Here is a 24946-nt window from a genome sequence, read left to right on the forward strand (position 1 = left end):
AACGTAATATTTTTTATATTGATATATTTTTCTGTATAAATTCTAAAACAAAAGTTTCAAAAACAGAAAATTATTTGAAAAATTTTTTGCTTTGTTAAAACGTCTTAACGTTAACGTTAAAACGTCTTAATGTATACGATTAATATGTTCCTTAAATGTTTTAATTATGAATATATTTTCCTCTGTAAAGCTTAAAATAAAAGTAAGAATCAAACTGAATACAATTTTAATATGAAACTCTATATATACAATCTTTTTACAAAAAATTGCATTCCTGATAAAACTGATGTAGCGAAGCGAAAATTGCATTTTTTTATTATGTTTTTGAAGCTAAAAAATGAATTATGAAAATCGAAAAAAATATTCCAAAAAGCTCTTGTGTAACCATAACGAGATGTTTTGTGAATCAGTAAAAATTTACTGATTTCGAACGACAACTGAGCGGCTTGAATAGTCAGGCCGAGCCGCTGTTTGGGGCCAGGTATCTCGTAAATCAACATGCTTTCGTTCAAAGCCATTATGGGACAAGTTTCTCGTTATATTAGAAATATGCAAAAGAAAAATCATGTTTTCAAACCGTTAATGGAGACAACCCCTTAAATATATTTCTGATTTTGAAGCAATTGTTTATAAAGAAAAAACACTCACTTGCAAATGAGCTATAGAAACGCTCATACAGCACAGATGACGTCCCGATTGCAATTCAAATCAAACATACTTAAGTGAAATGAGCAATTCGACAAAATAAAGTAATAATCAGTACAACGGCAATACAAGCTAAAGCACCAAAGAAAATAACTTAGCGATTTGCCACTTGTATAGCAAACACTGAATGCCCAATAAACACACAGCGCAAACGCTCACAACAATTTCCAACTCAAACGGCCGAGAGTGAGCATGGGAAATTCCTTCACACACGAGATTTGAGTGAATATTCACTTTCAAGTTCATTCAGCTCGTGTGGGCATACACAAATACCAATAAGCAGACAGTTGGAGCAAACGTAAAACCACCACCAAATACACAAGTGCTTGCGTACGATTAGTGAACTCAGAGCAACGGCGACTGCTACCAATTGAGCGCTTGGACGATGAACACGGCTAACAGAGCAAACCAAGCGAACAACAACCAACAACCGACAGCAACAACAATAAGCAATAACAATTACAACAAACACATATTGAGCGCATTTAGGCGCACAGTAGCAGCTTGTGGAGGAAAGACAGAAAGTGTTACCGATGAAGGCAGCGGCGGCAGCGGCGGCGCGTACACCAGCGCAAACAACTTCTACACCCAAAGGCAGCAACTTCAGTTGTAAAACGGATGTCGAATGTTATAGAGGTATTGCACGGACGATAACTCGACGGGCACAAACGTAAAAACGTAGTGGAAACCACAGTCGGCAACACAAACATACACACATGTAAAGTGTGCGATCAGTTTGAGTATGAAATAATAAAAGAAAAAAACAACTATAATAAGTAGCGAAAAGTGTTGTGCGCATTCAATGAATGATTTTTTGGATTGATGAATGTGAATTCGAGTTGAAAATTCGTTAATTGACTGGATTACGCAGTGCACGCTGACAAGTGAAATCACGCCAGAGGATCGCTTAATAACACAAATAACAAAAGGAATATAGCGTATAAAACAATAAAAACAAACAAGCATGGAGATTTATATGCTGTGTAAATGATTCAGCAACTGCCATTAACTAAAATCATATTAAAAGCGTTCAAGAAAGAATTATCGCGATCATTAAGGATCTGTGCGACGAAAACTTGTGCGAGTGAGCGAACTTTGCGATTTGTGGCAAAAGCGTACAAGTGGCGGGCAGCTAGAGATTAAAAGCATAATACAAACACAGCCAATCATCAGCAAAAGTATATAGTTTCATATACAGATCTATAAGCGAAAACATAGTAATTTGTGCGCTGAATAGTTGAGAATTGTTTAAGACTTTTAATTTTTTATTAACGCGATAAATTGTGCGCATATAGTGGGCGCGCGATCGCCTGTGAACTGAAGGACAGGAATCCAATGCGCAGAATAACAACAAAAATTGATAAAAGTAAATAAATACACGTTGTGCTGTTTTCATAATAACGTAGATCGTCGATTCTCAGAAAAAATTTATAGCGGTTTAATTCAAATGCAAAACAACATATATACTATGTATATAAAATTGGATATTTAAGTAGTTATATGTATATGCAAATCCAGCTGAGCTCTAAGTGTACGTGCTAATTGAAGATCGTCTCACGTGATCGTTGATGGTGCCGACGGCAAATTGTAAGGCAAATAAGAACTAAAACAAATATGAAACAATAATTTTTTAAAGCAACAGTGAATAGTTGCAGTTTAACATTTTTTTAAAATAAATATGTGCAAATAAAAAACTTAAAATTAAAAACTAAAGAATCTTAAATTAAAAAATTGAAACAAAAACCACAGTAATACAGTGGCAGTTAAAATTAATATTTTATTAATTAAAAAAAAAAATATTTGAAGTAAATTAATAAGAATATAAATAAAAATATATAAATAAAATAGATACATTTATAAAAAACTAATAAAAATAAAAAAAACATTAAAATGAATATTAAAAAAATTAAATAGTTTAATAGAAATAAAATAAATCGAAAATAAAATTTTAATTAAACTGAAAAATGAATCAAGAAAAAAACTATTTAATTAAACATATGTTTAAATAATAAAAAGTTTGATAAAAAGTTCAAAATTTTAAATTCAATAGAAAAAAGCAATATAAATAGAAAACAAAAATTAAAAAAAAGCTTTAGAACATTTATTGAGTAAAAACTAATTATTTATTTATTATAAAAAAAAATATTTAAATATAATTAAGAAGAAATTCAATACATAAAAGTTTTTAAAAAATCATTAAATTTAATGTACAACAATTAAACCACTGAAAGTAATACTTTACTTTAAAAAAATTACTAAAAAAAATTATTTAAAATTTTCTCTTAAAAAGATTAAAGCAATAACACTTTAAGAGAACATAAAAAATTTACTTAAAAATATAAATAATTTAAATAAAACAAAAATTTATAAAAAAATTTAAAAAAAAATATCTAAATGATAAAAAATTTATTGATTTATATAAAGTTCTATCAATTAATGCAAAAATCACCGCAAACAAGACACAAAGCTACGTGGCTTCAAATAATTTTCAACCCCTAAACACAAAATTTTGTGCGAACTTTTCAAACAACAAACTCTAAATTACTCAAATAAGTTCGAAATAAATTGGCATACTCCATCTTAATTGAAAGAATTAAAGTGAAGCACTCTCAATTGCATTCAATATTATTTATTGCAAAATCACAACCACGAATTCCCCCAAAAACGAAATTCAAAACTTCATTCAATTGAAAGCATCGAGTTAAAGACTTCACAACGATCGCCGCACACAAACTAAACGCCGACGTCAATGACGAGCAATTTCTCAATAAACAATTTGAAAATTTCTCATTGCCGTCGTTGCCCAGCCATAGAAGAAAACGTGAAGACATGCCGCCCTCTGCGTACCTAGTTGGTTCCACCATTTCGACAACAGCAAAGATAGCAGCAGCAGCAGCAGCAACGAGTAGTAGCGGTAACGGTATTTGTAACGCACACAGCACACCAACAAAATATACGAATTTGACGCCAGCAACAACACCAAAATTGCTGTCACCGATAAAGAACGCATCGTCGACCTGTACCTCGCCATCGCTATCGCCACAAGCATTGCAAGCACGTTACGCGGCGTGTAGCCCCACAAGCGCACACAAATACATCAACAGCAGCAACAACAACAACAACATCAATAACAACAACAATTGTCAAACAATACAAAATTACAATTACTTAAGTGCTACGACACAACAACACCAACAGCATCAACAACAGCCACAACAACAACAGCTCCAACAAGATCAGCTGGAGCAGCAATATTTGCAATTGCAACAGTATCAGACGCAGCAGCAGTTGAAAAAATCAACGCCACAAAAAATGGTGCTGCAAAGCTATGAAAATTATACCTCTTATCATTTGCCTGCCCATCATCAGCACGCTGCGCATGCGTTGACGCATCAGCTGTCGTTACCACAGTCGCATCAGCAACTTCAGACGCAACAACAGCAGCAGCATCAGCAACAACATGGGCAACAACACCAGCCTCAGCAGCAGCAACAGCAAACGCATCAATACCAACCACAATCGCCGCAACAACAACAGCAACAACACCTCCAACAGCAGGGTTTGCAGTCGATGACGCAGCATCATCGCTTGTCGGGTGGCAGCACTGGCAGCGCCTCTGTTAGTTCCTCTTCATCGTCCGGCGGCGCTTCGACGACCGCCGCTGGCCTCGGTGGCAGCGCGTCGGGCTTAAGCACAGCCGCTTCTTCGCTGCTTGGCTCACCGAATCCTACCGCCTCCTCGCTCGGCATTGGCTACTTCAACGACATGGCCACCAATTATGTTGGTGACTACTCCTCACCACATCATCCAACCGCGAACTCATATTACACCGACATCGATGCGAATTTCTTTAGCCAAGGTAAACATTTTTGAAAGATTTCTTCTTCGAAATCTTGGTTGGTGGCGAAATGTATTAAAAGTACGAGTTATAGAGAGATGTCTGCTCTTTGAATGATTTCAAAGGATATGTTCTGACCCATTACTTCATCCTCTCAAAATGCTTCTGCTCTTGTACTAAATTCAAAATTATTTATTAGGACTATCGATAAGCATAAGATATGGAACCCATATATGATCGGCAAATAACCGGTGATAATGGCTTGGCACATAATCTTTTTACATTTTGTAGCTAAGCAGACAGTTCGTGACTCGCTCTTCTTAAGGCTTTTTGCGATCTCTATTTACGACATTATTATATTTCTATAAGTTAGTAAATAGAAAGAAATATTCGAAGTCTATAGTAAATATGGTTTTCTAAATGTGTCTAAAAGTCTCATAAACTTCGTATATTTTTACGAATTTTTGATAAATATCCAAAAGTTATATGATTTTTGTTTTAGAAAATCTCTATTTATCTCCATATCAGGTGTGTTATAATATAGATGAAGCTATCGTGAAGTAGTTAAAAACTTAACTAGTGGCAGGATTGAGTTCTCAAAAATATACCGGATATTTTAAAATTTATTGTAGTTTTTAAAAATCGAAATTAATATATATGTATGCCAATATTTTTTACCGCATAAAGGCCGCTGGATTAAACTTGACTGTCCTTTTTCCCAAAAAGAAAAACGCACCGAGAAAATATCAGTCATTTTTAAACGTTAAGTTGAACTAAAAAATAAAACTTTTTAAGTGCGGTAGACACTCATAACCCGTAAAAAAATTATTTCACAAATAAAAATCGATCATTAAATGGCATCCCTCCAGCAATTTTTAAAATTGTTTAAAGATTTTAAACTTTCTAACCATACATATTGATTATGGTTATAATAAATTAATTAGGCTTCAGAGGTCGACAAATAATCTTTAAATCATTATTGTTACTTTTGAGTGAAAGATTTATAGATGTTATATCAATAATATTATACCGATATATTTTTAATATTTTTTTCTGAACTTATATTACCGTTTACATAACACAATTGTGGTAATATAGACAAAGCCGCCGAGAAAAGAATTGACTCCATGACTGAGAAATAGCGAACCATCATTAAATAAGTTAGGAAGGGCTAAGTTCGGGTGAAACCGAGCATTTTATACTCTTGCAACTTGCAAGAATCAAATTCGGGGTCGTGACAAAACTTCATGTTAAAAAATGTTGCGAAAGCATTCAACATTCTTTATTCGACGAAATCGTGAATAAATTATGATAAAATTTGGTATCTTATTAAGTTATACGAGTTGTGTTACAAAGTCGCAGAAAGCCAAATCTGACAAAATATGACCCGTTTGATGTGATTCAACAACTTCTAAGCGATACTTATGGGACATTGCTTTTGTTCAAAATTTAGCAATTTCGGAAAAAACTTCGCTACCACATTTGCAACTTCCCTAAAAGTGATTCGACGATTTTTAAGAACAATTTTTTTTTCATGGTTCGATGTTTTCTTCGCTTGTTAACGTGGTCATGGTTCTCGGGCTTCTGTAAAGCGCTTGTACCACTTATAAACACTTTTTTTAGACTAGGTGTATTTACAGAATGCAACAGTCAATATTCAAGTGCCTTGGAGCACTTTATTCCATTTTTGACGCAACATTTAATACATATTCTCTAACCAATTTCCAAAATTGGCCTTTTCCTTTGAACACACCTCGTATTGTATGTCATAGACTCAATTAGTTTTATAATTATATTTTACTTCCCGTCAGCGAAAATTATATTAAAGTCATCAACAATTGAGATATATCTGACATACACTTAACCAAAGAGAAAAATTTAATATATTCAGTTTTTTCAGAAGTTTTCAACAAAACCTATTAATGTCGTTTTGTGGGTGTGGCAGTGGTCCGATTACGGCCATCTACGATCTCATCTTAACTTTTTTGCCAAGAAACACGTGTATCAAGTTTCATTACGATTACTGAAGTTACAGCTTTCACAGACAGACGGACAGTCGGAAGGAGAGACAGTCACTCGATATATATATATGTAACTCCATATCTATCTCGATTAGTTTTAGGTGATACAAACAAACGTTAGGTGAACAAAACTATTATACTCTGTAGCAACTTATTGAGAGAGTATAAAAATTTGTGATTTGGATAATATTTGATCTTTAGAGCTTCACTTATAGGATTTCTAACATTTCTAAATATCTAATTCAATTTACTGTTTTGCTCTCAAGCTCTGCATTTTTGTCGTGTCTATTGGTATAAAAAATATTAAATATAGAAAGCAAAATACTCAATTTTTTATTGTTGTTACTGTTATTGTCGTAACGGCACAAAACATATCCAGAACTATAATAGGAATTGCTGCAGAGTTTACAGTCCTTATACGCATTACAATTCGAGCCTGTTCCAGTTACGTAGAAGCTACTGTCAGTACTGGGCCGTCCATATAGGCAACTTTGGCAATTGCCTAGGGCGCAATAATTTGAAAGCGGTATTCTCTTTACATATTTATACCCTAAACAGGTTTTTAAGGCAAAATAGACCTAGAAGGGGCGGTGCATTTTGCATTTACCTTGGGCGGTAAATTGTTTCTGGCCGTCCCTGGCTACTGTCCTAGAAACGGTCCCATACTATATTAATTAGGCAGCTTAAAACAGTATTTTAAGTCACATAAAATCGACCATGTTCATACTTTGAAGGCTGTTCTTTCGAAAGTAATTGTAAACAAATAATAAGCGAAATTTCTGAATGCCGTAGTAATACTGGACCCAGAAGATTCTCCTCTGCTATGCACCGCATTATACCATGAACTTAGCATCCTTACTATTATAAATAAATTAAATATTTAAAATTCGTCAACAAAATGTTTACAACAACAAATATCCGGCAGGTCGCACACACACACACAAACCAAAGATAATACTAACAATTCAAAAGAGAAGGAAACTTTAATTAAAAATTCTAGCTATTTGTTGTCTAGCTTTACCAAATACAAATTTGATAAGCTTTGCTTAATTAGTACAATCTATTTGACACCTCTTCGCTCATGAAACACGCTCACGCTTACGGCTGTCAAAAGTTAAATACTAACAACTTTAGTAGCAGAAGACAAGAATGTCTGTCTGTATTTAACGACATACCAGTAGTGCCCAATGCCGTCGCTGTGGCATATAAAATTAATATTGACATCAAAGCGAGATTTCGTGTTGCATGCCACAAGTATGCTAAAGTGAAATGAAACGAAACTTTAATTATGTGCTCACCAACGTGGCGGCTGGTTGCAACTTAATTGCGCACTAACGAGGGTGTGAACTTGTGATAAATGTAAATATAAATAACCGCAAAGCACACACACACACAAATAAATGTAAATAGTGTTATGCAAGCCCATTTATATTTCTAATATATGCACGTGCGTGTGTGTATGTGTTTATTTTGGCGCTTGTGGGCCGCAAGACGCTCGGGATGAGTGAAATGTTGAGCTGCTCGAGTAATTAAATTGCAATTTATTTAAATTCCCAGGCACAAGCGTCTATTTGGGGCAACAACAACACATTTCGGTGTATATTATATGCTTACAACACTGCGAGTGTATGTGTGTGGCTGAGTGTGTAAGGCTGTGGGTGGCTATTAACTACAAGCAGGAATGCATATGAGGGTTGCGCCAGTGTGATATTTACACCAACAAGTCAATGTGTGTATTTACAAATGTAAGGCAACCACAGTGACATTGCCACCATGCGACCGCCGCTCGGTGAATCAACAAGTCGCTGTAGCTTTGTTCTGCCAGCTGTTTTTTTTGTTCCTTTTTGCTTTTTGCCTGAGCGCGCAATTGGTACCCCGCCGCCGGGTTGGTTAAGTGGCTGTGATTTTACGAGCATATACATGCATACATACATATGTACATATGTGCTTGTATATTGTCATATGCCTAACTAAGTCTATTATTTGGGCATTTTTGTTGATGATTTGTGCCGAAGAGTGGCTCTTTAGAATTTGAATATCACTACACTCTTGCGCTATTTATTGTGCCTTGATTAAGTGCCCGATTTTAATGAGTTTTGAATTGAATTTAACTAAGTATTATTTTTCGCTGGAACAATGAACTATTGAAATAAAATCTTTTGGGAACAATGACAACAAGCAGCCTAAGTACTTCAGCTAACTTAAATTAAAATTAATCAATTGGAAATGCATTTTAAGTGGGGAAAATTGTTGTTATAATTTTATGTACATAGTATGGTTCTTATAAAAATTTAGCTCAGCCAGTTTTTTTTTTGCAAGATTAGTTTCCTTCTTCATAATGAGATTAACTTCAGCAGGCAATTTATGGCAATAATTTTTCAAATCTAGCAAGGGCTGTCTAGTTGTCATTTATAACTTTGAATTATGCTCGTTACTCAGCAATCAATTAAAAATAATTCGCTAGTGATCAGTATTTTAAAGAAAATCCCTACATCTAAACTACATTTCTCAATCTATACTTTTCGCCATGATATACATACATACATGCATATGTATGTGTAAGATTTATTGTTTTACTTTAAGAATATAGCTATATCTTCTGGGAGTAATTTTTGTATAATATCTATACTATACTAAAAAATTTCGAAAAATAAAAATAAAATATAAAATAATAATAATGGTAATAAAAATAAAAAATTCTGGTCTAATCACATATTTCGACATTATGCTAGCTTATGATATTATAAACTATATTTTAGAGTACGATCCGTCTCGAAACTATAATTTTTATTCTTAATTACAAAAATAATTTTTTTCATAATTACCACATAAAACAAATCTTAAAATATGAAACATAGAAATTTGGTCACCTTAACACTTTTCACATATTTCGACAATATGTCAGTATTTTTAATACGATTTATCTTGTTACTATAATTTTTATTGTTAAATACAAAATTATGATCTTCCTAATTGTTTAGTTGAGAAAACTATTACTATTCAACTTAACATAAAAATCATAGAATATTATTCTTGGTAAATCGAGTCTTCTATTGCCTAAACTTTATAGAGCATTAATTAAGCACTTTTGGCTAAATGGAAATTTCCAAATGAGGCCTCTCCGACCATAAAAAATATAAATTATTAAAAATCTATGGTATGAAAACTTTCCTCGTAAATTTACTCAAGTTTTTGATTGATTTGAATTTGGTTGAAAACACTGTTTCGATTTTCCCAATAATTTATAATATCCATCCATTGCTTTGAATACTACTTCTAAAAAATTAAAGCACAAAAAACAAAAACCGCTTCTGCTAGTCTTAAGTTCCACGCTTTTGATGATTATGCAAAAATAACTCTGTTTTAATACACTATTGAAAATTTTTTTATAGAAATTGGTTTATAATTGACTATTTTTAAATTAATAAAAATAAAATGCTGTGTTTTTGAAGCTCTTCCAATGGTTCCAATGCGATCACAAGTCATTTGTAAATTAAAAATTTTTTTTATTACTATGGATGTATAATATATAGGTAATGATCGAAAGACTAAGTTTGTTTTTTGACAAAATGACGGTTCCCCGAAAAAAGTAGTTTTTTTTTTATTCAAACTTCTGAGTGGCTTACAAACTCGAAATTAATATCAAAAATCGTCTTCTTTCGATAGATACACCCGTTTCGGAAAAACTTTCCTTACCGGCTCTAAAAACAGAGTTTCGAGAAAGACACGTTTAAAGTAAAATGGGAACCGATTACACTAAGTTAAAGAACTCATAGGCTCATATCTCCGAAACTAACAGTTTAATCAACTTAAGTACATAAAAAATATGCAAAAAAAATATATTTTTGAAATTCAAAGTGTAAATAACCACCTAATATTAGATTTTGGTTTTCAAAAAGCTCCTTTATTTCATCGGCATCATCAACAGTCTAAAATTTCTTTTTTATGTTTGCAAACAAAATTAATAATCTATCATTATTTCAATAGCTTATTGCTTATGCACTCATCCAGAATTGCCTCCAATCCTAAATTTGAGCCAAAATATTTCCCACAAAAGTGCGAATATTCCCTACTGGGGTTATGGCAACAATATTCCCTAAGCGCCCATCAAGTGGGAGGAGTATTTTGTGCCTCATTGCTTCAGCTCCACCACATATCGTGATGGTGTTCGTTGTATTTCAATTTGTGTGTGTGTGTGAGCCAGTGAGTTATTTCACATCTCTCCAACAATATGCGGTATCTGCGCAGTATCGAAAGCAGATTATACCCCTAGAACACAAAAAAACAAAACAAAAACAAAAAAGCTTCACGCTTTGCAAGCGCACAACAGACAGAGACAGTCGGCAGCAGGCAGTATTGCGAGCTGCTTGGGCATAACGAGTGGTTCTATTCAAGCGCTGGCAGAGATGTGTGTGACCGACCACCAAGCAGGCTGTGAATTAACGCTTCGGTTGTGAATGAATGACGGCGACTGGATTTGAATGAATGGTTGAAAACGTTCGTCACTTAACTGAGCAACTAGCTCAGTGACGTTTGCAAACGAGCGGCTGAATACACCTTTGCTTTAATAACGCTCACATTCAACAGGTTTTTCACAAACGATTGCTTTTGCAATCCTCTATTTTTCTTCATATATACTTGTAATATTTATCTATATGTGTTTGTATATTTTCCATATTATTTGCGCTCAAATGAACTCTAACGCGGCAAGTAAGTATGAATGAACTCTTGCCCACCTTTCACAGTTATAGTCGCCCATCTAAGGCCTGTGGGAGCAATTTTGGCGCAGCGCGCTCTACTCACACTCGTTTATGCTCCCCACTACGACTGTTCTCTGCTCTGCTCACTAGCCATTGCTTTTGTCATGTGTTTTTGTTTTCGCGGCATTTGGAGCTCATTTTGTGTACGCTTTGTTTTTGTATTGGTGTTGAGTGCACTTTTGATTGGTTTTCGAATTTCCTCGAATCAGCGCCGCAAATTAATGGGGCGCGTACGGTGCTCTTATGAGATGGTGTTGTATTTGTGATGAAGTATTGAAGACAAGACGATTGAATGATGGGCACGCCTTCTGAGAAGACTGCAGCTACGGAGATGTTTACTTATGAATTTTCATATATGAATATATGAGTATATTTTTTTTTTGATTTGCTTGCAAATGAACCGTATACGTATGTACATATATGTATATGTATTTATACACAAAATGAATGTATATATATATATATATATATATATATATAAGAAAATAGTAATACAATTATATATTAGGTTGGCTCATTCGAATGCATTTCAGTTGAGCTTATGTGTGGCATAAACAAAAAGAAGTAAAATGAAGAAAAATGTATATTCACATATGTATGTATATGTAAATGTAAATATGACCCTCATTATGCATATTAAGGCTAACACAAAAAGCTTAGTTATTAATAGCTTATCTCGGTCTAATTTTTCTGCATATTACAAGCGAGTTTTAGCGGGCATTATAAATTTATCTTAGACAATACGTGCATTTCTCTGCTTTTTAAATGTTAGATAATGGACAAAATACGGTATATTAAAAAGTAAAAAATAAAAGAAAAAATAAAAAGTATAAGTATATAATAAATAAGCGTACGCAATATAATGCACTATAATGGGAACCCTAATCTTCCAGGCCTTATTCGACCTAGATACTTAGCTGTAGACTACACAGATTCGAAATAGTAAAATAAAATATTTAAAAAAATTAAAATAAATATAAAAAATATATAAAAACAGAAAAAAACGTTAGTTTTGGTTGCACCCAACGCTGTATATAATACCCTTCACAAAATTAATGTTTCCATAAATGAATTTGATAGCATTATTTGGATCGGTCAGTTTGTGTGGCAGCTATATGGTACAGTGTTCCGATATCGGCGGTTTCGCCAAATGAACAGCATCTTGGAGAGAAAAGGACGTGTGCAAAATTTCAGATCGATATCTTAAAAATTGAGAGGCTAGTTCTCGGAAAACGGACATACAGACGGCCAGGGATAAATCGATTCGGCTTTTCAAGCTGATCATTTATATCTATCATATATAATATAACGTCTCCGATGTTTTCTTCTGGGTGTTAAAGACTTCTTGACTTACGTAAAATACCTACATATATGTATATATATAGTTAAATACTGCATATTATTTATTGTAATTTATTTTTTAATCATTAGTTTAATTAAGAAAAACTTTTAATTATTTTTTTGCATAGTTAAATAATAACAAAAACAATATTTTTCTTGCATTATAGGCTACAGCAGTAATCCGCATGATCACAGCAATAATAGCCCGCCCCCGCAAACGCAACAACAAACGCAGAATGGTAACAATGGATCGCTGATTTCGCATGCGCAGCAGCAGCAGCAGCAACAACAGTCACAACAAAGCAATCCCGCCGCGAACAGCAATACGTCCGCCGTCAACGCCAACCAGTCGGCCGGTCAGACGCCCAATCACAACAACAACAACAGTGCCAATATGAATTACATGCATGTGGCGTTACGAAACTCTGCTGCCGCGGCCGCACTCTACAGCCAACATCAGATGAAAGAGGAACCTGGCACACAGAACACCTCCTCCTATTCAAGTCTCGGCAGTGGCAGTAGTAATGGTCAAACTGATCCGGCTGATCTCTCTGTTTCGTCCGTTTACGGTTTGCCACCTCACCTCGCTGGTGCTGCCGCTGCGGCAGCTGTTGCTGCAGCCACCGGTGTACACTACGATGATAATGATTATCAAAGCACGATCTCATCGCAAGAACATCAGAGTTATCAGGACAACGGCGCCGATTTCTATGGGCTAGCTGTGGCGAATAATGAACAGAAATACAATGCCTACGGACGCTCACCATTCCCCGATACCTATGGATCGGAGTATGGTTCTTACGATCCAACGCGATTCTCGTCAATGAGTGGCCAGTCGCCGGCAGATCAATGGGGCGTACATCATGCTGGGCAACATTCAGCCGCGTATATGAACACGATGAGCTTGGAGAAGGCGCTTATGGGCGCATATCCCATGCAAGGTGGCGTGCCGTGCTTCACCGGCTCAGGGCCAATACAGTTGTGGCAATTTCTATTGGAGCTACTGATGGATAAGACGTGTCAGGCGTTTATTTCGTGGACTGGCGATGGCTGGGAGTTCAAGTTGACCGATCCCGATGAGGTGAGTTGTCGCGTGAGAGAAAAAGCTCACTTAAACTATAAAACAGACAGAGTCAGTGAGAAAGTCAACGTGAGGAAAAATTAAACTTTAGATGGAAATCAAAAAAAAGAGCAAAATTAGGGTTAAATACGAAATCCTAAACTTAATTTATTACAATGCAATTATTTCCAAAACAAATAAAATAACAAATAATAAAAAATGTCTACTAATATAAAGTATTCACAAAAATCTACAGTGAGTCCTTCAAAACTAATGAATCCATTCGACCTTTCCAGGTTGCTCGTCGCTGGGGTATACGCAAGAACAAGCCAAAAATGAACTATGAAAAGCTCAGTCGTGGTCTCCGTTATTATTACGACAAGAATATCATCCACAAGACGGCAGGCAAGCGCTATGTCTACAAATTCGTTTGCGATCTACAAAACCTGATTGGGTAAGTTGTGTCATAGAGATGAGCGCATTCAGCAGATTTTTTAATTATCTCCAACTTTTTTCTTATTACAGCTACACGCCAGAAGAATTGTGTGCAAAATATGACCTCAAAACGGACAAGAAAGATGATGATTAGATTGCTGTTTGAGGGCTGAACGCCTAGGCGGTAGACTAAAGTTAGCTATGACTACAGCAACGAGCCCCCAAGCCAAACACCCTCACACACGCAAACACATACACTTACACATGGAAAACTTAAAGCTGTGCTATAATTGCGAGTACAAACTTGACAATGCCAAATGCTATGAGATCATCGAGCTAACCTCATTTGTGGCTTCAAGTCCGCACATGTGGGCGGCATCAAGTGCTGTGTGTGGGGGTTGCGGTGCATGCATGTGAATGTGGATTCTTCCAAATGTGCTTGATTTTCGAAAGTACACACACATTGTTTACACATACATACATATATAGACGCATATAACATATACACATTTACAGTTGTAATTATATTTTAGTATGCATACATGCATATACTACATATAAATCGTTATTTCAACTACGTATTTGCTATTTTCTGTGCTTACTCATGTTTAAGTCTTAAGTCATTTAATTATGAATTCAATTAATTTGTTTGAGGAGATTACATGCTTATTTATATATATATATATATAACTGTACATAGTGTGCTAAAGAATACAAGGCGTGCGCACGAAAAATAAGAGAAATCCCAATAATCGTGATCTTAATTTTAAGTTTGCACAACAGTTTTACATTATTACATGACGTACTCATAATTTATAATAAATATTTCAAATATTTAGTGAGAAACGAAAATTAAATTTTAATGTTACTTTTTTAAATTAAATAGCTATTAGTAATTAAAAAAAAATTAAAAACCATAAAAACGTTGTATAAATTTCTAAATATGAAAGTTAGTGTGCTTGAATATAAAAAAATCAAAAATATCTGAGTTTTTAGTGCCTAGTATGTTTATAAAGCGCAATTTTTCATATAAGTTAATTTTAATTTAATAGTATATACTTTCAGAAAGTCGCTAAATTCAAAACGAAATTTAGTTTAAAAAGTTGAAAGAAAATATTTTGGGTCATAGAAAAAAATAAAACATGTTGCACAAAAAATGTAATAAATTTAAACAAGATTAATTAAAAAATTAATAATAAAAAATAAATAATTAAATTTTAAAATTTAAAAACACAGACTTAAAAAAATAAACCCAAATAAAAATAATAATTAATAAATTAAATTAAAATAAATATTAATAAAATAAAAACGAATATATTAAAATAAAATAAAATTAAATAAAATGAAGTAAAATAAAATAAATTTAAATAAAATGAAAAAATTCAAAAAATTTAAAACTAAAATTAAAATATAACTAAAAGAATAAAAAATTAATTAAATAAAATAATAAAAAATCGTAAATATAAATAAATAAAAAAAACATAATAGATGTTAAAAAAAACTTTACATTATATAAATGGTAAATAAAAAATTATTAAAATAAAATCGAATGAAATGAAGTCAAATAAAATAACACATATAATATATAAACTAAAACAAAATATAATCGAATGAAAAGAAGTGAAAGAAAATAAAAATATAAAATAAAATAAAGAAAAGGGAAAAAATGAAATAAATGAAAACAATAAAGATTATATTAAATTAATATTAAAAATAAATAAAACTAAATGGAATAAAAAGGAAGAAATAAAATTAATAGAATTATATAAAATAAAAAAGTTAAATTTTAGTTAATTTTAGAATTGAAGTGAAAAATAAAATTATAATAAAATAAAAGAAAAATAAATAAATGAAAATTTTAATAAAATTAACATAAATTAAAAATGTTTATTTTTTAATTGAAATAAATAAAAAATACATTAAAAATAAAGTAAAATAAAATTAAAAGAAAAAATATATACCTATATAAAACTAAATAAATTGAATTGCAATGAAAAATATACTAATAATAATATTAATAAAAATAACTAAATTAAATATAGATAACTAAAATAGTAAAAAAAATATACAACAAAATAAAAAACATTCACAAAATTAATGGACCGGTTAAATTAGTCCAGATATTAAAAGTAAAGGTACATAAATTTACAACATGCTGCAAGAGTGAATACATAGTTAAAGTTTATATACTAAAAATCAACATCGTTCCGATGTGTGGAAAAAAATTTGTTATGAGTCAAAGCTCAAAAAATGATTTTTTCGCGATTTTCAAAAATTAAAGATCATTAAATTATCCACAAAATGTTTGAATACTTTTTTTACTTTTACTTTTTTCTTAACAGCTATCGTTACTGAGCTTATTGTAAATTTGTAAATCTTTGGATTTTTAGATTGACCGGATTTTAAATATAATATACATACATACATATACAAATGAAAACTAACCGACCGCTTTAATTTAGATAAACAAACATATGAACCGTAAAAATCTGACATGTGTTTTTATAAATTACTTTGCATAATGTGCAATTAAAACTAATTACAAATGAATAAAAATGAAAAACAAAATTCTCACGTGCTTTGATATTCGTAGTCCAAATTGCCATATAGACAAAGAAAACTTTGATACAATGAATATAAATATGTAGTAATATATTTAAACAATTTAAAAAGGTGCAAATAATTTTGTACAAAATTAGCGCTACAACAAATTTCTACGCTATTGCACAACCATCACATTTGAACCCCAGTACCGTTAAAGAAGCTGCGCTGCAGTAAAAATATCAGTAATATAACTGTTTTTTTATTTTAATTTAGGAAATATATAAAAATGCAATAATATAATCAAAAAATTATTTTTAACGATGTGTACCAAATGAAAAGAAATAACAAAAAAAATTAAATAATAAATAAAAAGTAAATCAAAACATCATAAGCACACATTGTGATTACACTTTAATTTTGTTAAACATAACAATAAAACAAAAAAGAATTTAAAGCTTAAATAATAATAACAAACGCTTTAAAGGCTAAAAGGTTACTACTACATTTTCAATGAGAGTGCTTCCGCAAGTTTACAGCATTTTACTTATACATACTTACATATACAATATATTTTAATTTTTGCTTTACTTTACTTACACACACATATATTTTTTACTATTATCTCTAAGTATGGAAGTACTACTGCAAATAAGTTAAACTATATACATATGTAAATGTAAGTATATGTGAATAGCAATAAAATATTTGTAAGTATTAAGCATTATTTAAATATATACAAACATAGCGGTTTTATATATTTAACTGCAAAGTGCGGTATATATTTATGTACAAATAAAATTGTGTTAATGTGTTAACTGTAAAAAATTGTGCAGAAATTAATATATTATTATTATTAATATTATTATTATTATTACTATTACTATGTATAGTTGTCTTAAATGCTTAATTTAATTAGCCATTAACTAATTATTATGAAATATAAAACCCAACAATTCAAAAGATATAAATAAATGCTCAAATTTCCAAAAACAAAAGCTAGTCAATTATTTTAATTAGGAGGCACACCAAGTGTGAATTAAAAAAAAAAGAGAAAAAACGTTAACTTCGTTTCCACCGAGGCTATAATACCCTTGACAAATGCAAAAGACTCCTTACAAAAACTTTATTCCCTTCGTTCAGTATGCATGACAGCTATATGCTTTAGCAATTTGATCTGAACAATTACTTTGGAGATTGTACCGTTGTCATGCCGAATTCGACGAACATAGCTTGTCAAATCAAGAAGTTTTTCATACAAGCTCTTAATTCCGATCGTTCAGTTTGTATCACAGCTATATGCTATAGCGGTTCGATATCGGCCGTTCCGTTCAGCTTCTTGATGACAAAAGGGTGAGTGCAAAATATTAGATCGATATCTCAAAAACTGAGGGACTAGTATATATCGAATCAGCTCGTCACCTTAATCATTTATATATTATATATTTTTATAATTGCATTTTTTTAGGCTGTCGCACTAGATGTACCCCTGGTCCGTAAATTTCATCGAAAAATTTTCAAATGATTACTTTATGAGATATATAATTTTTAGTTGCCCATGTTCTAGTTGGTTTTTGAAATCTAGGGTTAATAAAATACAACTTTAGATCGAAAAAAATTCCGGAATAGAAAAACTCCAGAAAACGATTTCAAATGACCGTAAAATGAAGTTTATTGAGCTAGTCAAAATTCTAAGGAATCTGAGGAAAGTGTTGGAGATATTGTTAATGAAAATTTGGGTATTTAGAACTTCCATCAGTTTGTTTGGATATACTTAATCTACAGTTTAAAAATTTACTAATTGACCATAGGCTTAAAGTATGTTTCCAGGTTCTTTCCCTAATTTGAACTCATTTTATACTCGATACCTATATAGGTATAAGTATGTTCCGATATTGAATTTGTATGATATTAGACCGCTATTAGTAAGAAAAGTTCTATTTCGTTTGCAAATAGTCTCGGCGAAGATTTGAATCTGAAATCTACTTAGTTATATCCAAGCTCTCGTACTAACTACGACGGCCTCCATTATTATTATTATTGAACTGCGAGCTTAAAAAAAATTTAATAAAAATGGGCGAATAATTAATGATCACCCCAAATGTATACTATATACTTATGTATAAATAGCGAGGTAATGCCCACTTTAAAACGGAGGAGCGAAGGCTCGGTTTCTGGTGACTTCATGAAACTTAAAAACGTTCTATAGAGAGGTCAAAATTTTCAAAAGCTGCGAATATTCTCAAACTTAGGTTGGTTGTAAATATTATAAATTTCAACTGTTTTAAAAATGATTATAAATAGTATTTTAGAATTGGATTAGGTAATGCCACCGAAGACTCAACTGACTTATAAGAGATGTAAAACTAGAAAACTGTCTTTATTTCTTTGTATATTCAATTCCGCTAGACGTAATTCTTACCTCAAAACTTAAGTTCTTTCCAAATTTTGCGATCTTGCTTATATTCGATTTTCTGAGTTAGAAATTCCCTAAGCTGAAGTCCTTGTCAAGTTGAGTGGAGCCGTAAGGTGGAGTTGTTGGACCTCAACATTATAGCCGATCAATCAGTTGGAACCAAATATCATGTTAAAGTTTTGAAAATTGTGTACAATAGATGTTTCTGCAAAACTGATGGCTCGCCGTTTAGATGTGGTGGCCTGGGGCGATGCATCCGGTTGGTTGTTGATTTCAACTATAGACTGCGGTTTGTTCTCAGACATCATCCAGTTCCTTCCGTAGCTTTTAATATTATCGAAGAATGTTGTTCGATGTTCGTTACGTCGCCGCTGACGTTTTTCTGTTTTGCCATTGCCTGCTTCATTTTTAGAACAATAGGTTTACTTAGTCCTGCCATAAGTTCTGTTACAATTTTAGGCCGATATAAAAATGAAATTATAATACATTTTTTAACAAAGTTTATTATGTTTCATAATGTATACAATTTTGTAAGAAATGATCAACGTTTGCTTTTACACAAACCCACAAATTATCCGACGATTGATCAATAGCAGCACGCACAGTTTCTATTGGTATCGACGACGCCGACGTATCTAAAGTTTTTTTAAGACTCCAAATTTCTGTGAGATGCTTGATAAGCCATGCTCCCCATTTCTGTAGTCCAATAGGCTTAAATCTGAACTTCCATCATTCATCATCAGCTGATAGTATGAAACCGGGAATATTGCTTTTAAGCCACCAATGGTGGTTTTTGTCTTGTGTGGTGGAGTTGAACCTTACTGGAAATCCAATGTACATTATCGATTGCTTAACTGCTTTATCACGCCTACCGAAACATCGTACTGGTGCACTTTCACCAGTTTTAATCCCTTCTTGACAGAAGTAAAGAGGTGTAACGCTCCAACAAACCTTTAGGTAACACCTTTTTGCGATAACTATTTGATGTTTTGATCAAAGTCTCCACTATAATCTACTATAATCAATAATATAATTCAATTAAATTAATTTCATTCAGATTTTAATATTTTTGAATTACCTGTTGACGGTTTTCTAAAACAGTTTTGTACTACTTCGTATAGCTGTCAATAAAATTTTTCAACAGATTTCATTCGACTTATTGCGGGGAAACCGAACGGTGGCGTTTATTTAAATACGCATTTTATAATTTTTTTTTTTTGCGTGATCAAGTTTTTACATTAACCCGAGTATATTTCACATAAAATTTGTAATTCCGCTGGTTATACGCATAGCGCTAGGGATTATCTAACGTAATTCACAACAACGGCAACAACATGGCGGAAGCTACAAGTCAAGAGTTCAACAAGAAGACCTTTCTCGAGCATTACTGGCAAAAGCAGAAGGAGCTCACCCGTCGACAGCGTCAATATAAGACGATACTATCGACGAAGTTGAGCACGCGCAAGGAGACGATCATGACGCAAAGTTACCAAAACACCATCGATCAATTGAATTTAGAGAAGGATACATTGCGTGCACAAATTTGGGTTGCCAGCGGCGAAACGCATCGACGTCAAAGCAATCGTGCGCTGTCCAATATACAGTGTCATGTGGCGTGTCAGGAGCATTTAGCCGACGATATACGCTATTATAAAGAATCTACAATGAATTTGCAACGCGAAATTAGTCGCGTGAACAAACAAGTCTACGAACTGAATAGACGCACGGTGCCCGATACACAGCATCAAGCGTATGTGGCTCGCATGCGCAAGAAACTGGACATATTGGAGAATCAGCTAGAGGTGGGCGTGCGAACCGAGTGCGCTTTCGCGGCGATTAATAGCGAATTGCGCGAAGATTTGATAATGTTGCTGCAACATCGCACCACTTTCAATGAAGCCTACACGAAGTTGGTGCAAAAGTTGAACAGCGATAGAAAATATATAGTGGATCTGATCGAATATGCTTTAGCCACTTTCGAGCGTTGCATACACGCCTACGAGAAAATAAATATATTAGCGAAGAAAGATGCGCAGGATCGTGAAATGAAAATGGTCGAAATGCAGGCGATCATGCGGAATAGAGCGGCCGAAGACGCGAAATTTGAATTTTTGGATTGTAAAGCGCACGAGAGAATAATTGATGACTTGCAGCCGAAAGAGTATCGGCGACGTGAAAAATTCAGGCAGAAACATCGTAAGCGTATCGACTTATACAATACAATATTGCAGAAAATTTTAGATTACACCAATTCCACCGACGTCGATGCGGTCATTAACAAGTTCCAAGAGCAAGAGAGTCTCTATTATTCATACTTTAATTACGCCAATGAAATGAGCTATCATATGACTTTACTAAATAATTCCGTTAATCGGTTGTTTAATGAAATTTTCGAACTGAAACATACGAATCACAATACCTTACAGAATCAACTCGAAACCATTGAAAAGCTGGATAACAACTTAAAGGAGAAGCAAAAGCACAACGATGAGTTACGCGAAGTGCGCGATAAAAACGATGAGCGTTTGGAGAAATTACTACAGGGTATACAAATAATTAAAGATCAATCACGTGCCGATTGCAAGTCGTTCAAAGCATTGCTGGGTGATTTCACCAGAGTCAATCTCTTCAATATGCGGCACTTCCTGAAGATACTGGAGAAGCGCGTACACTCCATTACGGTGGCACAGTATGTGCGCGAGCGTCATGATAAGAAGCAGCCGACCGAATATATTGTTAAGGATATTGTCAAATTATGCGATTGTCCGACACCGTTAAATGAGATCGTGCTCACCCAACAGTGCCCAGAGTGTGGCGAGGCCGATGCAACTAACGTCGATGATACCGTTGGTGGCGAGGGCATACAGAGCTTGAATACGGTGTTAAAGAATTTGTACGAGCGTGTCAATCAACCGGAGATGCAGTATCGCTTGCACAATATTAGTCATTGTCGTTTGCCACATTCGCGTATACTTGCCGCAAAACGTAATAACTAAAATTTCATGGCGCTCCTTTCTCCGATGTGGAGAATTTAATTGCAATCAATTGTTATAAAATTTAAACCAAATATGTTGGATTGTAGTTGCATACATTTGTATGTGTGCAATATGCTTAGCTGGATGATGTGTGATTGTAAATTCATTGTGGCCGAAGGGGTATGATTATAAACCTCGTATATAGGAAAACATGTTAATGCCTAAATAACCTTTTTTTATAAACAAAAAACATGTTTTATTTATTTATTGGATGCTGGGTGACTTTTCTGAAGTCATGAAATTTGAGTGTTTGAGTGTTCCCAAAAATTCTTCTATAGAATAAAAAACAAAAGATCTGATATATCCGACTCATAATACTCGTGAAGAGTTGTTGAATGATCCCGATTTTTCTATATGGTCCTTTTTTTCTCTGAAAAATATACAGAATTTGCATTCAGAATTTCGTTCGAGAAGTTTGTTATTTTTTTTTTCGAAAAGCATTAAATTCCACAACCACAATGTGGTGCATAGAACTCTATGTAAAATTGTACGTGGCATCGTCCACTTTTAGATGAAATTTCATATCTCAGAAACTACTTGACCAATATCAACCACATGTATAACTTTATCCGGAAAATCTCATGTAACAGTTTAAAAATGGATTAAATCGGACTACAAGAGCGCTTACTTCCCATACATTAGAATTTTAAACTGCATATGACTCTTTTACCTCAGTATGATTTATGTAATGAAGAAATCGGAATAAAAATTTGCCCCGAGATACCGAATATGTGACTACAGTGCCTATGCCTGTCTTTATATCGTAAATATAAAAACATTTTTCTGATAATAATGTGCTCTTGTGTCGAAAATCGGCTCAATAGTAATTTTCTTCGAATAGCGTTTATTGAATTATTTCGCAATATTTTTTAAAATAAAAATTTTTGAAACAGCTGAGATTTGATATACACACGCTCATAAAGCAATATATACCATTTTTCATCAACAATGGCCGACACTGTTTGGAAAAAATGTTTGAGGTAAGCGATTTAACGCAAATAATCAAAACCCTATAACTAAGCTTCACAATAAGATAAATAACTGTTATTTGGTACAACGGGTTAAGAAGTGGCATCTGTGGCTTTAATAGGTTAAATAGGTTTAATGTATTTATCTCCCACACCGGCCAAGCTGTAACATCCAAATTTGCACTCTTAAGACAGTGTAAAAATAGGTGAGATCGGATGATAACCCCGCCCAATCCCCATATAACAGTTATGTTAAGCAGTACCAAAAGTGATATAAATCAATCAATTAACCCGTCAGAGGCATCAAATTTTATATTATATTTAGGATGCCCCAAGAGCGTTTTATATGTGCAGGTGTCAAACTTGAACGATGGACGTGACGCCGTCCACTTTTAGGTGAAATTACATATCTCTGCATCTACTCATTAGTAGTACATAACATTATTCTGACTGTCCTATGTTACAGTGTGAAAATGGGCGTAATCGGACTACAACCACGCCTACTTCCAATGAAAAGCAATTTTAAATTCCATCTAATTCTTTTACTTTTCAGTATACAAATAGTTTAAGGTAAGCTATCTCGAATCTAAAAATTGTTGAAATCGGACCCATACTGTTCAAAACACCTTATACCGAATATATGGAAGATCTTTTCCCGAAAGTATTTGTCCATCTATGAGATAGAATATTGAAATTCAGAGAGAAAGCTTCTTTCATATTAATATACCCTTGTGTCAAAAATGGTTTAAATCGACTCTATACTGTCCTGAGCCCCCATATACCTAATATAAAGATTTTCGAACTTCCAGTTGACTTTATACAGCATATATTGGGCAACATGTGAGTTATTTTAATGAAATAGAGAAGAATAGTTTTTCTAATAACAGAGTATGTTTGTGACTAAAATGGATAAATTTGGGTGAGGTTGGAGCTCCATAAAATTAATATTCAGCTTTTTGAAACTTCGAGGTGACTTTTCTTCATATATATGTACAAGTATACCTAGTATATTCTTGATGTTATGTGGGGTATCTTAAAGAAACTTTGAAAGCATCTTCTTCTCTTAATAATATGTATGTGGTATTGCCAAAATTGCCATTATTTTCTATATACTCAATAAAATATTATATTATCAAACTTTTGGTTGGCATTTTACCGTATAACATAAGAGAATGTCAATCAACTTATAAGATATCTTAGCAAAATTAACTGAACGTATAATATTGGATATGCTATAGTTTAATGCCGAAAATATGTGATTTTAGTCTAGGAATTACCCCAACTCCCATACGAGGATATATACCATATTATGATTTTCTCTTTTCTCACAAACCTTATGCCGAATTTGTCGTTCAGTGTGTGAGTTATTAATACAATCAGCCATTCCATTTCTCTGCCCTCAATATATTCTATATAATGATTTCCGACTACAGTGAGGTGGTAAACCATTTATGTTGGTCTGAATGTGTGATATTTTAATGAAATTAAGTGGACAAGCTTTTTTAAAAATTATGTGGCTTATCGTTAAATATGAATCGAAATATGTTAGATCTTGGTCCAAATCTCATATCCCTAATGAATTGAATTTCGATTCTCTGATTGACAATTTCCACATTAACTCAATAAATTAAATTTAGCCTCTTGAGTCGAGTTGAGTTTATGTCAAGTATAAGTCTATGGTATGGTGTACAGTGGTTTTGTTGCCCTAGATATAGGGTCGATATAAACAGAGAGACAAATGTCGAAAATATATATTATATCTCAATTAAATGAGTTTTTCCCTTATAATTTTAATGTTGACAATGTTTATTTAAGGATCAGCAATA

The 24946-nt window shown here is 33.1% G+C and overlaps 2 protein-coding genes across 5 annotated transcripts in view; both read left to right on the forward strand.

Moving 5' to 3' along the window:
- The window catches only part of pnt (ETS transcription factor pointed), a 209215-nt gene extending 193799 nt beyond the window's left edge, over positions 1–15416 (forward strand). For 2 of the 4 annotated variants that reach the window (XM_070105523.1, XM_070105525.1), the window contains 3 exons: positions 12833–13746; positions 14022–14179; positions 14251–15409. In XM_070105523.1, coding sequence (XP_069961624.1) covers positions 12833–13746; positions 14022–14179; positions 14251–14314 — 1136 coding nt within the window. In that variant the 3' untranslated portion in view covers positions 14315–15409. Of the gene's footprint in view, positions 1–3030; positions 4565–12832; positions 13747–14021; positions 14180–14250 lie in introns of those variants that run through there. The other 2 variants (XM_070105524.1, XM_070105522.1) reach the window with 2 other exon arrangements.
- A 4845-nt stretch (positions 15417–20261) lies between these two features.
- Positions 20262–22304, forward strand: LOC106615122 (outer dynein arm-docking complex subunit 1-like). The gene has a single exon (XM_070105526.1). It carries the CDS (start codon positions 20452–20454, stop codon positions 22111–22113), a length of 1662 nt encoding a protein of 553 aa, XP_069961627.1. The 5' UTR covers positions 20262–20451; the 3' UTR covers positions 22114–22304.
- The last annotated feature ends 2642 nt before the right edge of the window (positions 22305–24946 follow it).

This window comes from Bactrocera oleae, chromosome 2 (genome assembly GCF_042242935.1).
Source record: "Bactrocera oleae isolate idBacOlea1 chromosome 2, idBacOlea1, whole genome shotgun sequence".
In the NCBI taxonomy this organism is placed as follows: Eukaryota; Metazoa; Arthropoda; class Insecta; order Diptera; family Tephritidae; genus Bactrocera; species Bactrocera oleae.

What these genes read in the sequence shown, in the direction of transcription:
- LOC106615122 (XM_070105526.1), top strand. Translation starts at nt 20,452, where the DNA reads ATGGCGGAAGCTACAAGTCAAGAGTTCAACAAGAAGACCTTTCTCGAG.